The 13,528-nt window shown below is 35.2% G+C and overlaps 2 protein-coding genes across 3 annotated transcripts in view; one reads left to right on the top strand and one right to left on the bottom strand.

The window, feature by feature from the left end:
• The window catches only part of LOC147076873 (uncharacterized), a 51,097-nt gene extending 49,722 nt beyond the window's left edge, over nt 1-1,375 (bottom strand). For both annotated transcript variants that reach the window (XM_085940547.1, XM_085940549.1), the window contains exon 1: nt 881-1,375. In XM_085940547.1, coding sequence (XP_085796673.1) covers nt 881-1,219 — 339 coding nt within the window. In that variant the 5' untranslated portion in view covers nt 1,220-1,375. The remainder of the gene's footprint in view (nt 1-880) is intronic.
• Nucleotides 1,376-2,300: 925 nt separating this feature from the next.
• On the top strand, nt 2,301-13,230 carry LOC147076872 (pseudouridylate synthase RPUSD1-like). Its single transcript, XM_085940546.1, has 5 exons — nt 2,301-3,292; nt 5,892-6,132; nt 7,082-7,237; nt 9,938-10,055; nt 11,950-13,230. The coding sequence occupies exons 1-5, from the start codon at nt 3,194-3,196 to the stop codon at nt 12,098-12,100; spliced, it is 765 nt and encodes a 254-aa protein (XP_085796672.1). The 5' UTR covers nt 2,301-3,193; the 3' UTR covers nt 12,101-13,230.
• Nucleotides 13,231-13,528: the final 298 nt, after the last annotated feature.

Below are 13,528 nucleotides of genomic sequence, written 5' to 3'. Positions count from 1 at the left end.
AGAGAGGTGTATTTGTTTTTAATCTACAATCAACAATTATTTATCACTGCATTTTGACTGTTGATTAAACAAACATTACAATAATATAATAATTATATTGCATTATTTATGTCAAATATTAGTAGGTCAACGTTTTATTGTAAAATGACAACAATTTCCGTCGCAATGTCGTCTTTATAAAACAAAAGTGTGTGAAAAAAATTAAATTTCGGGTAGACAATAGTGCATATTGCACTCAAAGTTCACTGACATTTACAAAATATGACGACTCCTTTATTATTTACCCCGACTCATATTACACCGAAAGACGGCGCTCCGCGTGCAATACGCAAATAATCAATTAGATAATTGTTTGTTTTATGTTATCATTTGTTTACAATCGGGCGAAATAGATAAACTATTGAGAATTTTGACAAGCTGTCGTCGAGAGTTTGTCAAAATTTATATGGAAAGGGTCAGCCATTTTGGAAATGCACTTCGCATATAAAAAAATACGATTAATTTTTGACAATTTTCCGGATGAATGAATCGATAATTGACATACAATATCAATCATTTAAAATGACAGTAATCAAAATTGTTATTTTTAACAATATTTATGCACATTTCTTTATCTGTCTGCATTAAAATGGGGAAAAACCGCCCAATATAATCACATAATTCAATACAATATTATATTTAAAGGTTTTTACTGTTTAAAACAATCAATTAATGTAGTTTTTGAATAAAAATATACAAAATTAATAAATATTGACAGTTGTAATTGATAAATATTTGATAAAATACGTAATAAGTATAAAAGACACGATTTTTGGTTGAACTCATGGGAGGTGTCAGAAATGTGGGGTATTCGGGTTTATTTTGAGTTTTTTTGACAAACCTCTTGCATTGCATTGATGGAGACACACGTTTGGTACTTTGCAGCGTCAGCTAAGCCGGCCAAGAGTCCGAGACCGGGGCTGACTTCCGTCAGTTCGCCGTCGACCAGGTCGTCGGTGTCAACATCGGACAGTTCCCGGCTCAATTTCTCCATAATTTGATGCGGCAGCGCGGCGATTTTGTCAATGATATCGTCCGGCGGGCAGTCTTCTTGCGCTCGGTCACTTTTGGGGGCGCTCGGCGCTCCGCCGTCCCCGGAATGCGACATTTTGTCGGAGCGGTCTGACATTTTCACGGCCGCACCATCACGACTGGGACTTTTCTCCTCGTGATACATCATCCACACGACGTACGCCTGGATGCAAAATCACTGTTTGTTTATTAAACATTCAATCTGTTGTAGATAGAGCGTATTAGAGCGGTCACAAAACGATTATTGGCAATTGTACAAGGTGCATTTTACTAGCTGCATTCGGATGTTTGACAATTCCAATATGGCGTCGCTATTTTTGCCGAGCTTACCAGGATTACCACCAGGGAAATCGAGCACCTCCGAGAGCTGCCACATTCAAAATAGATTTACGGAAAACCAGACAAATAATTTCCAATGTGTATACTTGAAGCAACTTCCAATTCTTGCACCATCAAGACAATAATTAAATTCGGAAAATTGATCTCGACTTCTTTTGGTAGACATAATGTTAAAAGGATTAACATACATGTTTTGCACTTAAAATGATTTTTTATGTTGCATGTATTGAGGATGGCATCCTCCTTTGTTATTATTTCGCCTGCAGTGCTGTTTTATAACAATTGTGATTGGCTCTTCACTCCACATAGGTACCTACCGACCTACCGTACCTACAAAGTTATCTGGAGAATGGGATGAGGGAGCTACTGTCGAAAACTACCCAATCACGACTCGTAACAGACACAATCTAATCATCGAATGACGTTTTTCAATATAGCGTCCTATTGTAATTCGTAGTTCCATTTTTAGCCATTCTTCCAATGTCATTACATTCTACAGATAAGTTTATAGGTATGTCCGTAGGTACCTACCAGCTACGTGATCTTCTTCCATAGTTTAAAATAATTATAAGATTTAGGAGGATTTTAAAAATAATAAAAACATTGAATGAAAAAATTGTTTTCGTGGTGGTATCTGTAGGTAGGTAAGTAGCTTTTATAATAATAAAAATTATATATTATTTAAGTCATAAATTGTGTCCATTTATTAGGTAGAATAAAATTGAGTTCATCACATTATTTTATAGTAGTACCTATTACAACTATGGATTAGTTAATAGAATATTTTAATAATAATTATTCTCTGAATTCATTTACTGTAGATTTTGCATTACTTTACATGAATTTCAGACGAGCGAGAGTAGCGTTCGAATTAAAAAAAAAAAAAAAAGTATAATTTTACAAGCAACCTGTCACACAGCTGATTTGCGTATCGTGTCGTCGAAAATATCCGAATATTTTATCGATTTCTGAATAATAGCCCCCAATATTGATCATAATTGGCGCGCAGACATTAACAATTATATACCGCTGCTGATTTTAACCAGTAATTCACTTTGATAACCTCAAAAATGGTGAAATTGCCGCGGGTCGACCACGTTGAGAGTTAGGTTAGAAATGGATTGGCTGATTTTCATCTTTGATCGATTGATTCAGGTTGTCATCGGCATCGTGGCCTACTGGGCGTTGAAGAAGTTCGCGGATTTCATCACCCCCTATCTATATGGATTCTCGTCCGAGGAGGTAACCGCGGCGAGGGAGGACGAAGAAAGAAATCGAGACTCGAGAAGGCAGCAACGGAGACATACGCCAGACATTCACAATGATTAACGATCAAATCTAACAATGACTGCACAAAAGTGACAATTAAACTCTCTTCTATATGATTTTGATTAATTTAACCCTGATTATTCAAATAATTTAGTTGTTTTCTCATAAATGAATTGTGCGTGTTTTTAAGTGACTTTTTTACGTTTATTGCAACGTATCTTTAATAATAAATCAAATTATCAACTAAAATATTGTATCAAACGTCAAAATATTGCATCATTTTTATAAAATAGCTATTTACATAGCTGAAAATAATTTACATTCAATTACCTTTTGAATACATTTAAAAAACCTACCGCTCATTTGTTTTATCAAAAGTCTAATAATAAAATTGAAATATTTTTTACTACTTAATTAATTATTTTGAGGGACTACCTATAGAGCATAGATGAAAGTGTAATATAATAAAAAATATTTTTATCAATCCACACCTCAATAATATAAACTATTCAATATGGATCAAAGCGTGGCCATTTTATACGATAGTGAGAATTTTCTCATAGTTGACAAGCCGTTTGACCTACTCATCAATTCCGATGACGAAAACGATAGAGTAAGTATCTAAATCGAGCCATATCGCTGTATTGTATTGAAATTTTATTATAAAATCGCCATGTCTGGTTTCATTGTAGGATTCCTTTGGCCTAATCACTGATGAATATCATAACAATCCTTCATAATGGTACCTATCTGCAATGAACTTAAAATTCTTAAACATAAGAACAACACTGACAGGTATAGCATTCAAGAATCCAAAATGTCATACGTCATTGCCGACTCAAGTAGAATGCCGATACATTCACAACGACTGGTCCCATATTTTCCGCCTCTCCCGTTGTTGTCTATGGATGACCTGTCATTGTTCTATAGAGTGCTCATACTGATGCGTCTGTCGTGTTCACACAGGGAATGGTGTGATTTGGATCGATGAGTTACATGATGTAATGCATAGATCAATGCTACATTTTTTTGGAAATCGATATTACCACCGGTTTTTGTGTGCTGATAACTAACAGGAATGTATATTATTTAAAAATAACACTGATAGTTAATATATATTTGACTTGAGAATTTTTTCTAATTCGATTTGAAACGAGAAAGGGCAAATCATTATGTCAAGCAATCTGGGATCTGCTTTTGACAGCTGAACAATGGACCACTCATTGCTTGTCCAAAAAGATATGCTCAGACTTTATTAATCTAAAGATGGCGTGGCATACGTACACTCTACGTCTCGTTAGTGCGTAATATTCTTGAATATGGGTCTCGGATCCTTCCGAGGTTTACTACAGGCTTATTTTGGGGCACGTCCAGAGAAATTTCTTTGATGTTTTATTTTTCAGACAATTAAGTAACTTTTTTCCTTTCAATAATTTTTCATCAAACCTCAGAGTAATGATATAAAGAGAGCGCCTATTTTTCGGCAAAATGAAGCCGTGTTTTTTGCGTGTACCGCACAGTAGAACCTCGATTTTATTATTATCAACTTAACTATGAAACGTTATACCATCGTGTCGCTACTCAGTATGACTACCAAATTTAAACACAACATAGTTAGGTACTACTAACTTTATATTTAACACAAAAACAATAAATTTCAAATTCTGCCGTAGAAATTCTATCGTACTCGGAAGGCCCTCCTCCCACAGCGCAATTGAAATCTGACAATTGGTTGGTGATGGAACTCATAAACTGGCCAATGTGATGCTTCGCACACGGCGCTACTGAAACCCACTTGAAATAATAATCACATAGCCTCAAACTGGACCATCAGCTGTTTTGTACAAAAAGTGAACGCTGCTGCGTTTACTCGAATACAATTAGGCTATTTCAATTGTGCTCATCTTGTACTTTTGACATCTTGGGTTGTTATGGTTTTTATGGCATGACACTTGTTACGCAGTGCTACCAATTTTGGTAAGAAAATATGATTTTTCACCGAATCTACTGATATTGGTACCGCTGTTTTACAGTGACTGGAAACTTGGGAGACCGGGCAACTAGCATGTTGCGTCTCTTCGCGACCAGATTCCAGTCTCACCGTCAGCGAGCCGCCATTGAAATACATTAGCTAGATACTGGTTGGAATTTTAGTTTCAGTTCCTTTGGATTTCAGTTGCTCCGTGGGAGGAGGGCCTTTGTCTATCTTACTATCACTATTCGTTTTTGTCCAGACCTTGCATCAAACAATTATTTTCCGACTGCCTTTCTACAAATCATGCTCGCTTTACACTCTCTTTAATCTTGTAGGTCACTTCTGCTCTTGAGACATTTTTGCCTGCTATCGCGAGGGATGCTTTCCAAACCTGACGTCCTAAAGAATTAAAATGTATATGCACCTGTTAATGACCTAAGTACGTGGTTCCAGCCATTACCTATATTGCATCTTACAATACTCACATAATTCACCTATTTTCTGATTTGATTTGAACAATCACATAAGCAAACAACCAACTCTACATTTTATAAAAACACTGCACTGCAGGGCTTCTATATCAAATTTTCTACGTCACTACAGTCGATTCTGGAACTAAAACCCTCCCCCGCATTCATTTTCCCTCTATTACATTCCCTGCACCCATAATTCAGTGTGTGTTCGATATAGCGTGGAGTTTTATTAATATTAAAATGCCTAAACCTCTGCGAAAGCCGACGACGAGCATTATTTCGATTTTAGAAGTATTGTGAGGAGGAGAAACAGAATAGAAAGCTTTTAATTCCTCTCAATAGTGCCAGACGTAGAGTATCTCGTATGTCAAGTCAACACGCAAAGAGCATGTGATGGAATAGTATCAGTGCGCCAAAACCATGTGACAAAACGGTGTCGAGAGATGTTGCACTGTTGTTCTAAATGGTATAAGCGTAAAAACTGTTTTATGTAAAATGCCACATGGTCACCAAATGATAGTCATGAAACGCATCACAAAAACATCCAGGTTTAAGAAAATCACATAGACTTATTTTGACTTTACCAGGATTCGAACCCAGAACTCTTGATATGAGAAGCCGGTGCCTTGTGCATTATAATAAAACATCAAACTGGCTGCCATCTTACATAACACCCACCTACAGTATAAAAATATTCCATGGTTACCAATTCAACACCCTAAAAACATGAAATCACCACAATATAATACTGTATTTCTCTTCAGAATACCCTGCACCGAATCCTTGAACCAGTGCCAATCATCAGAGAACCCCACCTGAAGCATGGATACCATTTTATACATCGATTGGACTACGCTACCAGCGGCGTCATCTGTCTTGGAAAGAACAAAGCTGTTTCTGCGCAGGCATCAAAACTGTTTGAAGGTCGGATGGTCGACAAATACTACCTGGCGCTGCTCCGAGGGCATCTGAACGTCGAAGTCCAGCAGATTAACGTAGCTATAGGTGAGAGGATTTTTTTTTTACCACAGACCATTGAATTATTATTGGACTCAACATCTGAGGAATACAATGACCCTTGGAAGAAAAACAGAACAAGAATTCTATATTTTTACTGTCAATTAACATGTAGCTAACTCCCAATTATAAGACAACCAGAAGCTTGTTCTGGTCTTATCTCCGAAGGATGGTCTGTTTACTTACTTATTTTACCCCATCAAGCCCCAGTGTTAGGCTCAGGGCAAGCACAAGGTCGCACCATTTCGGGGGGGGCTGCCTAGGGGCCCGCCGTAACAGGTCGACGTAATAAATGAGATACACACATTACAAATTTGCCCTAATGAGGAAAAAAGTGCTATTTTATTTGTAGAGTCTTAAAATTTTAAAATATTTAGTTGTGTGATGCAATTTTTGATTACTGTGAGTCGATATTCAACAACTCCATAGGATTTATTCAACAATACATAAAAATCACTAAAAATACACCGAATACACTTAATTTTACCTAAGACAACATTTAGAAAACGATTCTGTAAAAAGTCCCACTACCTTCAACCCTAGCCTGGGTAGGGGGGCCCAACAAAGATATGGGAGCCATGACAGCAAGGGTATACTTACCTCAGTTTAAAATACGGTTATTCACATCTTTACTTTCTCTCACTTCTGCGGTAGGCCGTGAGTGATACAATATGAAGCAAGTGATACGACAAGGTTATGCAGGCTTCGTCATGTGTAATTTGATAACTACTTTCACAAGCCGATTAAGGCAATTAAAATAGGAAATTTCAAAATCCCAATGAAATCATAATATATTTCGACTAATTCAATTCCTATGAACCCATGGGGCGATCAACTAAAATACATCCTACAATCGACACATTCGACAAGCTTAATATATTATTTTAGTAACGCGTTGTAATGTTTATTAGTATCATATTTTTATCTTTTTTGAAAGGTTACGATAAGAACTATCTGGACTCGAGCAAACGGATGTGCGGCGCTGGACCCGACTGCATCAAGCCGAAAGACGCCTCCACTAGAATCTTGGTCCTAGAGCAGGGTCTCTACGACGGACAACCGGCCACCAAGGTCTTGATGAAGCCGCTGACTGGTAATCAATCGTGATTTTTTTAGCAATGTCTTTATATGTATATTATTTTCTGCACTTTATTAAACATTACAGTAGAACCTCGCTATAATGGACTAATGCAGGTGAAGGTGTGTTGGTTAAAGCCGAAAGTCCGTTACATAAAAACGATTCGAATTAATAACAAAAGGAACACCTGTAAATCACTTTGATATTGATATATTCCATTTGTGTGAGACCGAGTTTAGGGGGTTACTTAGTTCTATTTGTTCTATATACACTTTTTTTACTTATCTTACGCTGTTTTTTGGTTAACTAATTCTTTTACTTTTCTTAACTAAAATTTATGACATATTATGAACGCCTTGAATTTTTGATTTTTTATGTTCACTATAATATGTAAAATAAATTTTAATTTGTATCTATTTGATAGCATTAAATACTCAATTTTATCCGATGACAGGAGATGCCGATTATAGATGTATATATGTAGTGGTTTGTTACATATGAGGCGTAGAGTTACAAAACCCGCTCTGGGCGATTTTTCAAAAAAAATAGTTATGAATGTACGCAGGAGCTCTTTCGTAAGACCTATCTTCTGTTCTAGGTGAGAGTTTTAAATTCCTCTCTGTTTCTTCAAAAAATCAAAATAAATATCGAGGAGACTGACTAAACCCGCTCTTAAAATAAATTTGTTCTGGTAAAACCCTCTCTGCGTAACCGGCCAATCAGACGCCGCGATTTAAATAATGACTCTTCACGAAACCTTTAATCTCCATACAAACCGTCAAACCGTTTTCTCGTGCGCGTCATAATTTTGCTTCAATTATTTTACTATTTTTTACTTTTAATAATGAATGTTTCAATAGTTAGTGTGACGGAATCTCAACAAGAACAATCAAGGAAGCGTTTGAAAAATTCAGCTGCTTTGAGATGTAGCCTGTTACGCCAAGAAACGTATTTAAAAATTGACTATATTTTGCTGTATTGTCATGAATAACCCAGTGGTGGCTCATATTATTTTCTAGTTTTACGTATATTTTTTGTTGTCATTTATATTTAATATTCTGTGTGATATAATAAAATATCATAAGGTTCTTACACGTTTTTATCATTATTTGGTTTGTGTCAAAAATATAATTAAAGGAAAACTATTTTCTGTCGGAGAAATGCTTTTTGTTTGATAATTTGTACTATACAAATGATAGATTTAGTAGGTTATGTTACGTTAGGTTAGTTTTTTCATCTCCCTTGATAAAAAATGACATTCCTCATCATTATTTCCACGGGACAAGTTTTTTTCGTCATAAAATTGTATCATTCGTTAATATGAACGATAATGAATTTTAATTCAAATATGTTTATTAATTTGTAGATTAGCTTAGTTGTAATAACGACACATAGTTAACAATGCTGTGCTATCTTGTAGAAATACCGTTACTTTTATAATACGTTTTTGCAATAAATTTCAGAAATTCCACGTTTACTATTATTTGTATATAAAAAGTAGCAAGAACAACAGAATATAGGTAATAAATATTTATGTGGGAAAATAAGTAAGCTCATACTTCGCGACTTTTGTTTATCGGATTTGGTTTCTGAATTAAATGATATAAAATATCTAATATACCTAAGTAGATTATGAATAATATAGCTTAAAAATATTATCGTTTTATTTTTAAATTTAATAAATAGGTTGGTAGTTAATGGTGGGTTTCCCACAGACATGGAATTTGGGGACACAGGTAATACAGGGATTAGCTAGGTAAAGGCCGGTACTTAAGTCCGCTGGGTTTTTTTATTTATGCTATTGATATTATTAAAAAAATAGTTATTGTTATTTCAAATTATCTTATAATTACCTTTTAAGGGTTTAAAAATATCTTTCTGATTCAAAATATGGTCATTAATATTAAAATTATTAAGAATTATTAGGGCACTTATATAATGATAAAAGATTAGTTACCTATTAAACAAATAATTTGCATGGTATGTAGGTAATAACTAATTGTCTCCAGAAAAAGTAACATTTTTTGATAATGGTTTTTTTTGTTTATTATAGAATAAAAGTAAGTACATGACATTAACATATTAAAATTAAAAAGTTTCACAAAGGCAATTTGACATAGTAAAAAGTAGGCAATATTCAACTAAATAACTATTTTTTTAAATCAAAAAAAAATATTTTCAAGAAAAGTAAATACCACTATTTTTAAAAAATATTACATACCAATATAACAGCTAAATATGTAGGTACAATGCGAAAAATATACAGCTACCATTAGGTAAGAATGGCTACAAAATATTTTCTAGACAAATTAAATTCGAAAATATATTACATAATTAAAATAAATACGGACCGCTACTAAACTATCATCTCCTGTCGACAATGTACCATTGTGCGACAAACTCCGCTCTTTTTAAAAAATTCCGCGTCGAACGCCGCTCTGTCAGGTAGAGACTGACAAAGACCGCTCTTGGGATAATTAAAATGCATTTATTTGAATAAATACAGCTTATACATTGGATTTGACATTTTATTATACTTTTCCGTATGTAACGGAAGAAATATATTATCTAAAATTACACTTAAATCATCATGATATGCCCAAAACAGTTTTTCGTCATTTACTCAAAACTCAAAAAAGTCTCTAGAGCGGGTTTTGTAACTCTACGCCTCATATATACTTTAAATGTAATGTTATATATTCATTTGTTTTCCAGGACGGCGGCACCAATTGAGATTGCACTGCCATCTGTTGGGTCACACGATAGTCGGCGACTTCACGTACAGCGATAAAACAGACACCGATCCGCCCAGAATGTTCCTACACGCGTACAGGTGACAATAATGTTCATTTTGAATTCAGAATCAGACCCGAACAATCGTCGCGTTCAAACGATGACATTTGAATGTTGACCAATTTAAGTTGAGTCGTGAGTGCACAGTTTACTTTGTCAGTCATACTTATTTGTTTTCATTGAACTAAGACTACAATTTGCAGACGGTATTGGTTAGTTAATAAATTCAATTAAACCCTAGACCAAACCATAAGAGTTTAGATATGCTTTGGAAATCTTACAAAAATTGCACGCTATGTCAGTCATACTTATTTGTTTTCATTGAATTAAGAATACAAATAACAGATGGTTTTTAAACCTAAATTAAACCGTTCCTAACCAAACCGTAATAGATAAGAAATATTCTGCCATCTATAAAATATCTAAAACTATGTATGATTTAATGGCATAATTTTAGATATTTTATAAATAGCCGAATATTTTATAACTATTATCTACTATGGATTGGATTAGGCAGCGTTCAATTGAATATTAAAAACTAAGCAATATTGTCTGCAATTTGTATTCTTTGTTCAATGAAACAAATAAAATTGACTGACAAAGTTTAGTTTGCAATATTCATGTCGGATCTCCACAGCCTATCTCCACTCTTTACCACTGACATGTGGCAAGTTGCAGAGTATTGAACACCTGTTCTTATGCAAGGCCCTCATAGTCGAGTGCGTAAGGCGCTGGCCTTTCATCCGGAGTTTGATCTCGGTGAGGTCACAATATTTTACAACGTTTTTCTTAGCTCGTATTGTTATTTGTCCAGTGGTTCTTTGTCTGGTACATATCTTGCAATCGATTTTTAACTAGTTTCCTGACTAGCTAGACATTTGAAACTTTTAGAATACATCAGAACACGATGCCAATGCATTTTTTTAATACTTTTAGCCATCTTTAAGTAGAATTGAATTAATTTTCAGTTAATTCTTTTTTGTATGAAAAGTTATTTCGACACCATTATTGGTTGCTAAGGGGTCTGGGGTCGTACCAACTAAATTAATAATATTAATATAGACGTGCGTTACTATGGAAATCAATATGACATGTCAAAATGACATTTGAGTATTATTTCTATCAAGTACAAATTTTTTTGATCGTTTAAGCTAGTCAAGTCAAGTTTATATGATTCAACAGAAAATTTTAAAACGTATATAAAAAGTTCTTTTTATCTTGTAATTATTAATTGATTGTTTCAGTCAGGGTGTGTGTGATTGTTTCTCTTCTATTAAGGTGACGCATCAGTGAAACGCCAAATAATTTTCAACTGTAGGCGCGACGAAATTTTGGACTCGCTGCCATTCAGTGAGAGAATGTCGAGACAGAAACACGTCACTTTGCTGCGTGATGGCGACGGGTCAATTAATTCTAAAATCGTGTAAAGATGACTAAAAACGTTACCCATTTACTTTAAAAAGAAAACATGTCAATGAATATATTATTATTGTTACTAATAGAACAATAAACAGAACATAAAATGGACGTATGTTGGATTTATATGACAAATAATATTTCGTTTGACAGGCGTCGTTTGCACCCGCGACCCGCAATCCGCGCATCGCCTAGCAACGATCTTTTTAGACCGTGCCTCAACTAATGCATGGCCTTAATAAATATATTACACTATTATCATTATGCCTCATGGCTTGTAGTGTTAAAAAGGATATATTACTTCAACGAGATCCTACAATGCTGAGAAAAACGGGATTGCTTTTTCCAACTTATGAAGTGATGTCTTGTAGCAGCTGAAGATTCTGATTTGAAGAAGATGAATACAAGATGTATTTAAAGTGTTTGATTAAATTGAAACGACATAGCCAAACTCCTAAAGTCTTCGGTTTGTCAAGAAGCAATAGAGAAATAATCATTTTATTCCATCTTCCTTTCAGGTTACGAATCCCACTGATGTCGGAGCCGATCGACATAAAAACATCTGACCCGTTCGTCCCGGGGAGCCCCATCTGCGCGAAATGGCAGCCCGCCATCTCCGTCAACAATGTCCACTTCAACGAAGGCCTAGGCGTGTTTGAAAAGTTATGATTCTCCCATTAATATAAAAATAGACATAATTTATCATATTGTAAATTTATTTTTTGTTAATATAGCCTTTCGGACGGCGTTCATCGTTTGTAGATCAAGCTACATATTCGTACAACTCAAATAATCCGGTATAAGCCTCCAGCATTTGCCTCCATGCCGGTCTACCCGATCACTATCATGAGGTCGACCAGGTCTTTGCTTACCTTCCGACTTCCCGAATTATGCTATGTTTGCCATGCGCGATTCATCCATCCTGTAGATGGTCCAGCCATCTTTGATGGACATTACCATGTGCGGGCTTCCGTACGATGTACACCTCGGTATAATATCTGTGTCCATCGCGTCTCTGTATTACCGAAGTTACTGCGCAGAACATTCTGCTTAAATGAGCCGGATACTGTTTCCAAGTCATTTTTACATACCGTTTCCGAGCCATACATGAAAACCCGTCTTATTTTTTGTTTTATGCAAAATTCAGTAGCTCTGTATATTCCATGTGGATGGTATATAGCGGACAAGAACAGGCAGGTCAGGTTTAAATTCTCTTGAGGCATGTGTAGCATGTGGCCGAGCCAGATCTAACATCTTTTCTTCACTTTCAGTGTGAATGTTGCACGGTCCACACTCTTATCTCCGTGCAGATTCATTCATGGCAACACTTACTTAAAATACAGACATTGTTGAAGATATTCTGAAACTTGAATTTGTTTTGAATGAGTTGAATCATGAATCGCAAAAACTGCACCGATGAGTACTTGATCTATGAATGGTAAACGCGCTTTATATTGTGTTACGCCGAATCTGTGACCTTGAATTTTTTCCTACCATACATTTATATACAGACATAATCCGTTAACTCTAAATACCTAAATTATCGACTTGCCAACTTTTGGCAGCAATCCCACGATAAAATATACTCCATTTCTCCTTGCCTACGGATGCGCTGTAGTGGGAATCTATCCACATGCTTTGACACATTTTCTTAACGGACTCGTTCTAGTCTTCGCGTGTATTACGTATTCCCAGATATATGAACAACATCGGTAGAGACGTCCTCCAGATGGCGGAGCAAGGTCGTATTAATAGATTTTTGTTTTTATCAGAAATGTATGTTGGCCACTTTATCATCGAAAAACAATGTGTGAATTTTGCCAGACGCAGAATTTGTACCCATGACATTGAAAGCTCGGATCTTTATTTATAATCCGACTGTATTTTTAATTATGTTTAATTTAACCACGGTTTCACAATTTCGGCCTGACACATATTAGAAAACTTATATCAAAGAAAGCTTGCAAGATCGCTGACACTGATGTACTATATTAATAAACCAGTCCTGATCTTTTCTAATAATTATGTATAAATTTTGTATATTATTATTATAACTGTATATCTTTTATTATTGTATATTTTTATGACATTCCCGAA

Source organism: Rhyacophila brunnea, unplaced genomic scaffold (assembly GCF_057557595.1).
Source record: "Rhyacophila brunnea isolate RB1 unplaced genomic scaffold, BYU_Rbru_1.0 scaffold_13, whole genome shotgun sequence".
Taxonomy (NCBI): domain Eukaryota; kingdom Metazoa; phylum Arthropoda; class Insecta; order Trichoptera; family Rhyacophilidae; genus Rhyacophila; species Rhyacophila brunnea.
Note: the sequence above shows the minus strand (reverse complement) of the source record. Positions and strands in the feature narration are given on the sequence as shown.